This window comes from Neopelma chrysocephalum, unplaced genomic scaffold (genome assembly GCF_003984885.1).
Source record: "Neopelma chrysocephalum unplaced genomic scaffold, ASM398488v2 Primary Assembly neopelma1_104, whole genome shotgun sequence".
NCBI classification, from domain to species: domain Eukaryota; kingdom Metazoa; phylum Chordata; class Aves; order Passeriformes; family Pipridae; genus Neopelma; species Neopelma chrysocephalum.
In genome coordinates this window covers 16,745-30,299 of record NW_020897768.1, presented here as the reverse complement: position 1 = coordinate 30,299, position 13,555 = coordinate 16,745, and the positions used below count along the sequence as shown (strand labels likewise).

General features: G+C 41.6%; 1 protein-coding gene across 2 annotated transcripts; it reads left to right on the top strand.

The window, feature by feature from the left end:
• Positions 1-1,180: 1,180 nt before the first annotated feature.
• Positions 1,181-10,171, top strand: LOC113973654 (glutathione S-transferase 3-like). 2 transcript variants are annotated; one of them, XM_027696045.1, is made up of 8 exons: positions 1,181-1,289; positions 3,142-3,213; positions 3,691-3,797; positions 5,574-5,625; positions 6,363-6,495; positions 7,589-7,730; positions 8,742-8,867; positions 9,403-10,171. In XM_027696045.1, the coding sequence occupies exons 1-8, from the start codon at positions 1,196-1,198 to the stop codon at positions 9,544-9,546; spliced, it is 870 nt and encodes a 289-aa protein (XP_027551846.1). In that variant the 5' UTR covers positions 1,181-1,195; the 3' UTR covers positions 9,547-10,171. The 2 variants fall into 2 exon arrangements, with proteins under 2 accessions (XP_027551846.1, XP_027551847.1); XM_027696046.1 differs by lacking the exon at positions 3,142-3,213.
• Positions 10,172-13,555: the final 3,384 nt, after the last annotated feature.

The following is a 13,555-nucleotide window of genomic DNA, read 5'->3' as shown; positions in this document are numbered from 1 at the left end:
TTGTTTGTTTGGTTTTTAAGTTGTGTGTTGATTGTTTTTTTTTTTTTAATAAACCTTCCCTATGGTGCCTTCTCTGAGGGGCACTGCAAGTTCACTGGCCACACGGTTTGAGTGCATGTAATTTCTGCAATATCCTTTGAGCTCCATGTAAAGCTAATTGCTTAGTCCTCGGATGTCAGCTCCTCAGAAGCTACCTGCAAGGCTGCATTAAAACAGAATATGAGTAACACCTTGGAAGGACAGACAGACTAGATCGTTGTGGGTCCCTTCCAAGGGAAATTTATTCTAGTCTAGTCTATTCCACTCTATTCCACTCTATTCTACTCTATTCTGCTCTTTTCCATTCTGCTCTGTTTGGCTTTCAAGGCAGTAGAAGCTGACTGCTGTTGATAATTTACAAGTCCAGTCCTTCTGTAAGCTCTTTAGGTGGGCTGCAAATCAATTGAATAGGTGAAGAACCTATTGCATTTAGAAGAGCAAGGATGCTCATTTTAACTGATGTGTGTAATGTGAGGAGCTCATGGATTCAGAGGTGACTGGGGAATTGAAGTTGGAGAAGTGCTGAACTGAAATTAAAAAAAATCTGAATGTGTTCACACTGCAGTGAAAGTAGGGATTATGAGCAATTTTCTGAGAGTTAGATAAAGGGGTTTGGCGGCACAAAACAATGGCAAACTGCCCCATGCAGCGCCTCACTTGGATGTGTCTGCAGTCTTGGAAGCTTGACTACCCTACGTTCTCCTACAAATGGACCTTGAGCTTGTTTGGAGGTTCTAGCAGGGGAGCGCAGCTACCGTATACCCTTGACCGATGAACGGTACCGTCTCTATCGGGGAGGTCGTCCTCTTCGACCGAGCGCGCAGCTTCGGGAGGGACGCACATGGAGCGTTGAGGGAGGAAGGGGACACCCGCCTAGCCAGCCAGATCAGCCGAATCAACCCTGGCGATCAATGGGGTGACAGATGTCGCAGCCAGATCGCCCTCACATCCAGAAATGTTGAAATAGCGCAGCGAAATTTATAGCTCAATACTTCGAATCATCTTCAACTCACGGTTTGCCACTGCGGCTGAAAATTCTTTGACATAACCCCTGAAATCAGCGCTATGCAGCGAAAAAGCCTTCCGAAATAGACTCGTAAAAAAGTTTTAACGATTTATTGAGGATTATAGTTCTTTCTAGAGGCCTTTGCGAAATATGCAGATTACTGGCTTCCAATTGGCTCCCGGTTGCCTCGTGGCCGTGAGGCGGTGCTGGGCGGGGGCGGCGCGGGCGGCTGCGGAGGGGACAGGTGGGTGCCTTGCGGGCTCGGGGGACGCGTTCGCGTGTGGTCGCTGCTCTAGTCCTGTGTGTCAGTAATGTGGGGCTGGGAGTTCTCTTCCCCCGATCCCCCGCCCCCCGGAACCCTTGGCTCGCTTGACTCCGGTGATGCGGGGGGCGAAGGGCCTGTGCCCGGCTCAGGTTGGCACTCGGTGCCCGACCCGTGGGTCGGGTCCCGGTCACAGAGCGCGATGGCTCCCCATGTAACAACACGGACCGCTGTTCATCTCGTGTGTGCCCAGAGCTTGTCCCCAGTGAAGAGGGGAAGCCGATGGCCCGGAGGTGCCGCCTGTCGCACCTAAGCAGGGATGTGCCCGGGTTGGTGTTCCGTGGTGCGGGGTGGAACAGCGGCCGCTGTGGACTGACGGGGGCTGAAAGCAGGCAGGGAAAATCGGGCCCTGGAATCTTGAATCCGCGAGACATGCCAGGAACCGCTGGTCCCCTGGGCCTCTTCACCGATGTCCTTCTGGTCCGTAGCTAGTGTGGGAGTAATTGCTTCTTGCACTGGTATTTACGTTCCCTTGTTCCCCCTGTTAGCCCAGATGGCCTTCATAAATCATAAGGGAGTAAATTCAGATCCTTTCTTCCCCAAGTCCCTTTTGCTGTTGAGCAAGGCTGAGAATGGGCAGCAATCTACCTGCGATTGTGGCTCCTGGCTGCAAATTGTCGCTTTCCCTCCTTGTAGTGAGAAGAGCGGGGAAGGGAGAAGTGCTTTGCCCATCCCCAGAGTGCTCTTTTCATCTGATTTCAGTTCACAAGTTGGACTTTCTCTTCCAGTTTTGCAGGGCAGGCTCAGTCCTAGGAACCAGAATGCTACAGTTCTTTCCAAAGCTTGTTGATGCCCCGGTGTTTACATGACAAGCACCCCCTGTGCCTCTACCATCCATTTGCCTTTACTTCGCTGATGTGTGACTTGCTTATGTCCTGTGACCGGCCTGCTGGCGTGCTAGGAGGAGGTCTCAGGAGGGTGCACTGAAGAAAAGTGACTCTTCTGTTTATTTAATTTTTTTAAACTACAAGTTAAAAATCGCCTTTGGCTTTTTTTCTACTTTCGTGAATTTAGCTGTATTACAAGCAGCTCCTGTTTAATTCTATTATTTCACGTAATTCACCCTGATACTTCAGTCTTTTTGTCAGTTTCTCATGAACCACTATATTTATTAGGAGTATAGATACTACTTGGCAATGTTTTTGTTCCCGGTGACTTACCTAAGAGCAGTTGAAGGCCCCTAAACAGACGTGGGCCAAATAGCCTGGTTTGTTTGAATTCCCATGGTGTGATGCAATCTCATATTTTTCTCGCCTGTTGGCTAACAAGCAGATCACATGCACCTCCTGCATGCTGAAGGCTTTTTTTCCCCTCTGCTTATAAAGGAGCTCTTGGAACACTGGAAACTGCAGTTTATTGTTAGCATGCCAGCTCTTTTCCAGTGTTGCTTGAACTGTGGATTGAAGTGACAAGAAATCTCCCTAGAGGAAAAAGAGCTCTCAGTTGCAGCAAGGACTTGCTGTTATGGAGTGCTGCACATGGAATGCCAGTATGGTAACATTTGATTGCTCTCTTGGCTTATGGCTCTACAATGGAATCTAATTCCTGCTGAGACCTAAACACTAGTCTATTTAAAAAATAACAGTTAATAGCCTCATTTATGAAGACATTAAAGAAACTAAAATGCTGCTTGCAAAGCACGGTGGATTTGATCAACTGAGAAGTCTGTAAAGTTTTGCTTAGTAACAGGGTTTATTAATAGAAAGAAACGCGACCCGCAGAAGGATCAGTAGTGCAACACTGAATCTCTCTATTTTAATCTGGATTATTACTGAAGAAACAGGCCATTCTTCTACTGATTCCAGATTGCATACTCACCCTGCATCACCACTGCTAGAAAGAAAAGTTAGAGGCTTGAAAATACAGTCCCATACTCCCCTAAGCATGTGTAGAATTAATAGATACTTTTAGCATTCTTTGTTACAAGGACTGCTAGTTTTGGAAAACCTGTGTGCTGCCCCTTCTCCTCTTTGATCAAGACTTGGCTTTCAGTGGTGATTGTGTAACTCTAGTGCTAAAACTTATATTTCCTAAAAGTTTTAAGGATTTTCTTAGTGGTGGCTTTTAATGTTTTTCAGTTATCTCCTACTTAGCAACTTGATACTTACTTTTCCTGAATTTCAGGAGGATGAAAAGTCTATGAAATAGTCTGAATTGACTGTGCAGCAGTCAAACCAAATCATTTTAGACTGAAACTCTGCTGAAATATTTTGCCAAAAATTAACTTAAATTTTTGTTGTGTGAGTGACCTGTGAACCATTATTCCACCTGCCACAAGATTTTCTTATAATTATTAACTGATTATATTTTATAACTCTTTTAGGCAACAGGAAGTTTGAAGTCATGTCTGGAAAACCAAAACTTTACTACTTCAATGGAAGAGGCAAGATGGAGTCGATTCGTTGGTTGTTAGCTGCAGCCGGGGTCGAGGTTTGTTTTAGTGTTTTTAACTCTTAGCTGCACATCGGTAAGCTTGCCTTTGTGGCAGATCACAGATTATTAGCAGAAAAGAAAAGCTATCCCAAGACAAAGTAGTAAATGAGCATTGGCTATTCAGTGTAATTAAATACTCTTACTTTAGGCACACAAAAGCATGGCTTCAGTGTCTTCTGAGCAGCAACACAGTAAACTAGTTTCTTGCTTAACATAAGAATGTGTAAGCATTAATTAAGCAGTTTACTTACCCAAAGCTGCGGAGCTGATAGATGTGTTCCTGGCCTGACAAGTGTTGTCTGTCCCAAGTAAAACAGCAATTGAATGTACTTTGTCTAGTCTTTCTGTTTTCAGTTGGATGCTCACACAGAGATTTTTATTTTGTTTTTCGCTCCACTGGCTGCATCCTCCACAGTAAGCTGTAGCACAAAATATATTGTGTCTTGCTTGCATCATTTAGGTGAAGCTTAACAGGACAAAGTGAGTAAACTGACTAGTGTAGGGAAATTAGAAATCTCAGAGCAGGACAAAAAATATTTGGGTAAAACAGAGAAGCAAGACACCACTTGAAAATATTTTTTGATGGCATATAGTTTACTTATTCATTTGCTATCTGTCTTGGTTATAAACTGATAATTCAGTTTGAGGACAGAAGGGACTAGTAGTTGCCTTGAGTGTCCTCTTTTATACAGTAAGCTGTTACAGAGCATACAGTTACTCCTGTACTAAGCTGAGGAATACAAGTTTTTCAAAAAGACCACCAGTCTTTGTGTAAAGGCCTTACAGAAGACACAGCTGGATGCTTCCCTGCATTGTTTGTTCCTATGTTTTAAGTCCCTCTCTCTTCTCTTTATTTTTGGTTGTTTTTTTTTTTTCAAATTAAAAAAAAGCTGTTGATGGGTACCAGTTACTACATTTTTCCTTGGGATATTCTTTTCCCAGCTTCTTATCAGCAGAAACCTGGGTTTTGAGTTTTAGACTGTGATCACACTTGCTATGGTTAAACAGTGGCAGTGTATTAGTAGGCCTAATCTTCTGGGGTTTACCTAATATAGCAAGTCTTAGTTATTAACATAAGTGGCACAGCTATTATGAGAGAGGCTGACTGAGCTAGGCATCTAGGGATTGGTAACATCAATAATTTTCTAGTCTCCATGTTCTGCATTGACCATAGCATGCAGACACATACATTTAAATGTCTAACTTTGGTGTCTTAATCTTGAACTCTTCTCTTTAACTACATCATTCTGATCACAGGCAATTCTGTATCTTTTTGTTTCTCATCTTGTGAGTAATTCATCTTTAGGTGTCCTAAACATGCTTCTGTACTAAACTTCCTGCAGAGCTTACAACTATTACATTATTTTGTAAAAGCTTTAACTTCCTAAGAATTTGTTCCTGTCTAGCTCCCAAATCCAAATATCTCACAGCAGAGCTTTTTTTCCACATTCCAGACCATCTTAAGGACAGCTTAGACTGTACTGTTGATTGTTTCACACTGGATTGCCTGTTCAATACCAAACAAACCATCCTCACTGCAGTTCTTGTTGCCTGTTCTTCTGCTAGGGTTGCCTTCAGCAGCATTTATCAAATATGACAGTCACAAGAGATTTTACCAGCACTTCTGTCCTTGGTATTTTCTCCCTTAGAGCCATATCTGGAATAGAAGGAACCATAATGTATAATCTCTTCCTTTTGTGGTGCTTTAAAAGTTTATCTTTTCTAGAAATGTGAAAAGATGCTTACTTCTCCTTCCTCACTCTCTTTGGTCAGTTTGAAGAAGAGTTTTTGGAAACCCGAGAGCAATATGAGAAGCTCCTGCAAGGTGAGTCCACATGGAGTCTCAAGGAAAGTGCGACCAGACTTTAATTAGAGAAGATGTATGAAGTCTTTGAAGACTGTGTGGGACTTTCTTTTCCCCACAGTAAAGATGAGAAGTGTAAGCAGCTGCAGAGGCTAATTTTTTTCCTGTGCAGACAGATGCAATTGAAAATTTAATGTCTTTCCAACATGGAGGGTTTCTCAGCTCTGGATTCTTTTGTTCTCCATTTGTCTATCTGTCCCACCTGGTCCCACAAACTTACCCTGGGCTCGACTAACTTGAAAAAATATATCCTAAAATTTCATTGAATGTCCTGATTTAGCTTTTAAATACTCACCATAAGGCAGAAATTTGTGAATCTGACATTTGCTTCAAATAGGATTCAAATAATGGAACAGTATTTTTTACATTATTTAGAATTAGACACTTTTTACTCAGCTGATACATTTAGCATGATTGTCTCCACTGTAATTTAATTTCAGTATAAAAGCTGCTGTACCCAGACCTGACTGCAAATTCAGTTAAATTTTTTTAAAGAAAAGATGTTAATCCACAGTAATTGTTTCTGCAGTTTAATTCATCTGCACCACTGTAATTTATTGTATGCATGGAAGAACTCCAGTTTAATACAATGACTGCCCACAGCAAGCTTACCATAAAAGTTCAAATCTTCTGAAGACAGCAAGAAATCTGACATGGAGTTACTAAATCAGTTGAGTAATGCGTGTCTTTCCCTTTAGATGGATCCTTGCTGTTTCAGCAAGTGCCCATGGTGGAGATAGATGGGATGAGGATGGTGCAAACCAGAGCCATCCTCAGCTACATAGCAGCAAAGTACAACCTCTACGGGAAGGACCTGAAGGAAAGAGCCCTGTATGTAACAGTTCTTGAATTTATTACAGTAGCTCAGATCTATCTAGAATTAATTGCATACTTGCACACACAGAGAATCATCTGTGTGCCTCAGTGACACAAAACTTGCAGTGAGCCTGAGAGGCCACAGTTAGATGCAAGACAATTGATTTCTTCTAACATTTTTACATAAAAATATTTGAGTCAGGGGTTTACTGTGCTTTAGTGAAAGATTAATACAGCCTGACACAAATATTCGAGAAGTGACAACTATGTAAATGCTGAACTACTTTGGTAAACAGAAAACTTGGGAAAGAAACAGTTTTTAACTTTTGGCTGCAAAATAAGATCTGTCATTCACATTATCTGTGAGCGCGTGATGTTCCACTGCACTGAAAAAAGCCTGTTGTTTAGGTCTCAGGAGCTGGGGAGACAACAGCTAAAAGCTATTGAAAAACTATTGGTTTCATGTGAAATTAAAGCCAGGTCTTGATGATGTGACTGTGAAGAAAAAATGTGATTGCGCTACTTCAATATGTAGCATTTTAAATGTCCACTTCCTATTGGTTTTCAAATGAAGGAAAACTGAAGGTCAGCTAGTAAAGCAGCAACTTTACAGTAACCTGCTATTACATGGTGCAAATGATTGGAAGAATTGGCTGAAGCAGGTTCTGGCAAGTAACAAAAAATAATAAGTATTCAGACGAACCTCAGTCATAGCGTGTAGCTTCTTTGTGTTGTTACCAACCATCATTTCCTGTAGGTTGCATTCCATATATACCTTCTCCTTCAAGCAGAATTCTCTTCCATTGAGTTTTAGATTTAGGCTGGAGCATGTAGATGTATTTCTTTGGTGATTCTGAAGTGATCTGTAACACCAAATTTACTCTTTTTTAACCTCTGTACAATCCTGCTTAATCCTGCCCAATGAAGCAAGTAAAGGGCCAACACCACCACAAATACAAGTGAGACTCAGACTGTAACATACTTTTTTTAATTGAAAAAATAATTTTCATGAGGGGAATGGGAATTTTAATTTTTACTCTCATAACACGAATCTAATAAAATTCTTCTTGTAGAGGTGCCTTCTTATTTTCTGTGTTTTGGTTTCAAGGATTGATATGTATGTTGGAGGAACCGATGACCTTATGGGCTTCATTTTGATGTTCCCTTTCTTATCAGCTGAGGATAAAGAGAAACAACGTGCTTTTATTGTTCAAAAGGCAACAAGCAGATATTTCCCAGTATATGAAAAGGTGTGTAAGAGGGTTATTTTCTTACATTTTTCTGGGGGGATAGCAATGGGAAACTGGGTATTTTACCAAAGGCAGAAGAAACAAAAGTGTCAGTTCAGTACTTTAAAGCAGGACATAATACTGTCTGCAGGCTAGTGAGAGGAGAAGGAGGTCAGAGCAGTATGAGACAAATTGGGGCCTTTTGGTATGTTTTCTCTCTCATGCCCAGCTGAGGAGGGGAGCAGTAGAGCAGCTTTGGGGGACAGGTGGTGTCCAGCCAGGGTCAACTCACCTCAGTTCACACTGCAAAAGCAGTGCTAATTGTCATCTTTGTTTAACACTTCAGCAGCAATACACAGCTATCACTGCTGTCTTCCAGCCACACTGGAATCTACTTAAGCCTGCTGATTAAACCATACTGGAATCTTGGTGTTTTTCTAACTCGATACTTTTTCTAAGTTTGATACTTCGAGAGATGGGACTCAAGAGATACTCTCACTGATAATTAAGATACACAGACAGGACGATCTGGCGGGAATAGCTGCTTCTCTATTTTAAAGACTAAAAAGAAGACAGTTTTTCACTTTGCCATATCTCCTGTAGTGGCTGTCAGAGTGCATTCTGCCCTAGATTCCACTTGTTAAATCTTAGCCCCAGTGTTTTAGGCTGATCGCGTCTTACATTCTCTATTTTTCCACTGAAGCTGTAACTGCATACAGAAAAATTCAAGATTTATTAGACTTGAAAGGTATGAATACCAAGGAGGTATCTAACCTTGTAGTCCAGTACACAGGGTTACATAGGGCTATAGGAAGGAACAATGGGTAAGGAAAACCCTGGGATCATAGATTACAGCTGCAGAATGAAAAGTGATTGCAGGCACTAGGCCCACATCCCCCCACCTAGTAACTGCATGGGACAGAAGGGTGAAAAGGAGACAGTAAGGTCAGAGAAGGTGTGCCTGTGAGTTTTGGAAACATGAACCCCAGCTGGCTGTCCAGATCTGAACATTTTCATCTATGACATTTCTAGGTTTTGAAAGACCATGACTTTCTTGTTGGTAACAGTTTTAGCTGGGCAGATGTTCATCTTCTTGAAGCCATTTTAATGGTAGAAGAGAAGAAGTCAGATGTGCTCTCAGGCTTTCCTCAGTTACAGGTACCTTGCACTAACAATATGCTCATATGTCTGTAAATGTGATAAATGATATTTCAAAGTATGTTATGTGTGGATAATTCCATGAAACATTTGTCACCTTCTCATTGTAGTCTCATTCTTCTTGCTTTACGAAGAGCCTTGTAATATATTTCATCTAGAGAATCTGTTATTTTCTAGAGTAAACCCTGTACACATCTGAAGAAATGCACCCTCCATTTTTTTCCTCTCCTCACCAGTTCTGTGATACCTTTAAGCAGAAGATATTTTCTGGATCATAAGAACTGATTTGAGTAATATACACATCAGAAATCACAGATAACTGTTTCCACTTTATCCCAAGAGGGCTGATTTATTACTGTGGAACATAACAGAGTTGACGTGAGGGGGAGTAAAATCTATCCACTGCTAGAACTGTATTCCCTGTCTAGTCTCCATGTACCACTTGTTAAAGGATGTTACACAAATCAGTAAAATTTTCTTTTCTTGTGTTACTTTCTGTTCTTTAAATACGACATACTTACTGTTTGCCTTTTAGGCATTTAAAGCAAGGATAAGCAGCATCCCCACAATCAAGAAATTCCTACAGCCAGGAAGCCAGAGGAAACCTGTTCCTGATGATAAATACGTGGAGACTGTGAGAAGAGTTCTGCGCATGTACTATGATGTGAAAGCGAATTAGTGTGCGGGGCCAAGCCACAGCTGTGCTGGGGGTCAGAGAGCGGCCAGGCCGCACACAGGCAGTTACACTGCGCAGGAAGGCAAAGGGGTGTTCAAGAGGCCTTTCCATGGGCAGTGTGTAGTGCTCTCATACAAAATACAGTAGGCAGGTATCTTTTATAACACTTTAATACTAGCCTGCTTTTTCCTTCCTTCATCCTGAGATTTTTTCTGCTAATTTTAAGCAAGTGAAATGGCAGCAAGCATGGTGTGTGTAATAGTGAAGAAGAGAAAAATGTGAGCTGACAGTGTGACTGACAGTTTCAGCATGTTCTGCTGGTTCTGAGGGCTTCTGAGATCCAGATCAGATTTTTATATCATGATTGCTTCCAATTTATGCCTTTATTGTTTTTAATATCACTGTCAGCAAATGAAACAAGTGTTTTTTAAAGAAGGTAGGAGGGAGGTGTTTCTCTTGCCAGTTCTACTGGACATCAATGCCTTGCCTGTGCCTTGTGCCTTTATAATTAGGCTGCAATTTTATTACTGACTTAGGAAATAAATGTACTGCCAAATGGTATTTTTGTTTAACCACTGTATCTAGAGGATTTGTTCTAATCAAATAAACTTTTTACATGGTCACATTGTCCTGTTGTCTCATGAATGAAAGTTGGGGCTTGCAAACATAATTTTTACATTTCTTGGAGGATAAATTCTCTATATTTTATATGAAGGGGGTCCTTGTTAACACATATGCCTCATGCAAAGGTGTATTTTGTTTGTGTTTATAAACAAAAGAATGGAGATGTAAAGGAGAGGTAGTAAACCATCACACAAACCTGATATAGTTCCTATCTAAGGCCTAGTACCAGCCAAACTCAAAACGTTGTTTATTTTCCTCTTTTTTTTTTAAGTCTGTGGTTTCGAGATTAAAGTGGTTTTAATCACTTCAATAAATGGCACTTATGTCTTGAAAAGCTGCTCTGCATGATGTTATCTTGGGGTTTTGTATCTGTTATTTATAGTTCTATATTAATGACATAACTTACATAAAAAGACTTGTGCTCAATCCTGAATGGCACTGTTTTATTCCTGTGTTAGCTATGGGTTGAGAAATAAGATCCTGCTTGATATTGGAATGCAGTGAGCACCTCATCTGATATTTGATGGACAAGTTGCCCATGTCAAAGCTCATCAGTCTCCTCAGCTTCAGTGTGACTGAAGTTTTCAGCACTACAAACACTTTTTCCTCATTGCCAGGTATACAAAGTTTGTACTGATCCAGAGTATCTTATCAGTCACCTGCCTTCCTAATGTCAATTGCAATTGCAGTTTAGTCCTTGGTTTAATCTCAGATTAGTTTAATACGAAAGTTTGGAAAACCCTGTAGTTGTTGATCTTAATTCCTTTGCTAAGTGAAATTTTTTTTCAGAATATGAGGAAAGTTGTGGTATAATGCTGTTCAAAAGTTCCACAAGCAAAGATGCAGAAGCTGTATGAGGTGATGCTACCAGTACTTGTTGGTGATAAGCCTAATAGCTGATGGTCATACCTTTTCAGTAAAGGTATGGCACAGCAGCAATGCATGTGAGCAGAAGATCAATTGGTACTGAAGCCTTGTCATCAGCTCTGTATGTGTTTGGGACTGGGTTAACTTCAGCCTAGCTCAAGAGTGGTTGTGTGGACTGAATGTGATTTACACTGCATTTAGTACACTCCTGGAGCACATTTTTCAGTTTAATTTCATCCAGAAAGAATCCAGATGGTACAGTCCAAGATCACACTGTGATGGGAGCCAAAGCACTGTTTAAGAAATTCATTTTAAAAACATATTCCTGTTCCAGACCACTAAGGTAGACATACCCTGTAATGCTCCAGGTCTGGTCCAACTGATGGGTCATTTCCTGATATTTCAGTAAATTGTTGATGAGAACTTCTATTGTGTTATTTTTTATTTATCTTCTTGATTTGGATTGAAATGAAGACACCTAAAAGTGTTTATATATGAGCTAGCGTGTACTTCTCCATTATAATATCTACAGCCATTTGTGCTTATGCTATGATGGCAGGGTTACATGGTGTGATGCAGTGGTGGGGGTTAACCCTGTCTGAGAATGTAGCACTTCTTATTTTAATATTCCAAAACCGGTTTGTCAGTTTAGTTTCTACCCTGTACAGAGGGACAGGTCTACAGACTGTAATTGTGATATTCCAAATTCTGGGCAAACTAGGGACAAAATCAGCTTAGATCTAAGTCTTTTGTAAAAGATGCCCATACTGAGCATCCTTGCGTCCTGGTACAGCACTTTAGAAGTAATTATTTAAGTTGTTAGCTGATTTCAGTTATGCTTTCAGGACACATCAGAGCACTTCAGTTCTGTTACCACCCTTCAAGACAGTAATAAGCAAGAAAAATATACAGACACTTGTTGCTGTTTCTCCTATGTCTTTCGATGTTCCTGGCTCAATAATTCCTGGGTCAAAATTAGTTAAGAATGCATGATAACCTCAGGAATTGTTTTAACTGTCACAAAGACTTAGGCATTAGACAGGCAGTTTTGATGTATTTTCCAAGAAGGACTTGGGTTTGTTCTCAACCCTTGCTCAGGTAAGACATATTTATGTACTGTGGTAGTTTAGATCAGCCTGCAGCATCGTTCTGATAGTCAGGCAAGTTATGCTTAGTGGGGGTAAAGGTTGTGATCCTACACAACCTGTTTTGGTTTAAAACACACTCTGTCTATGGAATTGCAAGTTCATTTCAAGTTAAAACACTGAGATAATTTTTATTGATTTAATAGTGAGTACAGGATATAGGCTTTAGTACAAGTTATGGTTTCTGATGACTGTATGGGATCTTTATAGATTATTCTGCATTATGTTTGCTTATATTTTGGTAGGTTGCAATTAATTCCAATGGAACTCTACTATCTGAGCACCTCTGAAGGTTCAAAAGAAGTATCAGTTATTCATAGGGATTTTGCAGGTCTCCTTCATGCTTCTTGTGTCTCTTCTTCTCACCTGAATATAGCAATACTAACAAAAGAAAGAAAGATGCCAAATTCAGGGAAAATTAGACAGATTGACTGACTGGAGGGCTCCTAACACTGCTTACAGCAGGCATTTGACAGGTGTTCCTATGCTTACTGTCACTTGCCAATTGCCACCATAAGCAAAATAGACTTGATCTGGGGAAAATTAATTCATTACCAATTAATATAGTTGGATGATGAGAAACAAAGACTTGAACCCCTTCCTCCCACTCCTTCCCAGACTTCTTCCCTCCTTTGTTACCAACTCTACCTCCCTACTTCCATCTCCTTTTGATGTTCACAGGGCTGTTTTTCCCTCACACTGTCGTGCAGTGTTTTCTCCCATCTTAAGCACATTTTCCCGAGGTGCTCCCACCTTGGCTGTGGGCTCAGCCCTGCCCTGTGGTGGGTGGGTTGGAGCCAGGTGGAATCACCAGTGTCTGGCACTGAGCTCCCTCACAGAGCCTTGCTGCAGCCCCTGGGGTGCCAACACCCCGTACATCAGTGTCTGGTTTTATGTGGTACAAATAAGCCTGTAAGTCTCTCAGCGGGTTTCCAAATGTGTCGTGGGGATCACTGGGAGCTGCTGGTGTCCTTGGAGCTACTCATGTGTGATGGTCACAGCTTTGAGGTCCAGGAGGTGGAAGTTCATGTTCCAGAGGAGGTATGTAGGAGCTGAACACCTGGTCTCTGTCTGGGCACTGCTGGTGCAGAGGAGTTCTCGGCAGGCTGCACTCGGAACACGAAATTCGGAGTTGCATTAAATCTCGGTCTTGCTCCTAGGAAAAACTCTTCTATTTGCTGCGGGGAAAATTTTCATTCGTAGGCAACTCCTCGGCGTGTTCCCGGGCTCCATTTCAACACCGCAGGAGCTGTGGGCATAGAATTAGCCTGACCTTACTTTTCCTGCCCCCAGGTGGGGCTCTGCTCTTTCGGCAAGTGCCCTCCGTGGGCACTGGCGGGATGGAGATGGTGCAGCCTGGAGCAATTCTCAGCCAT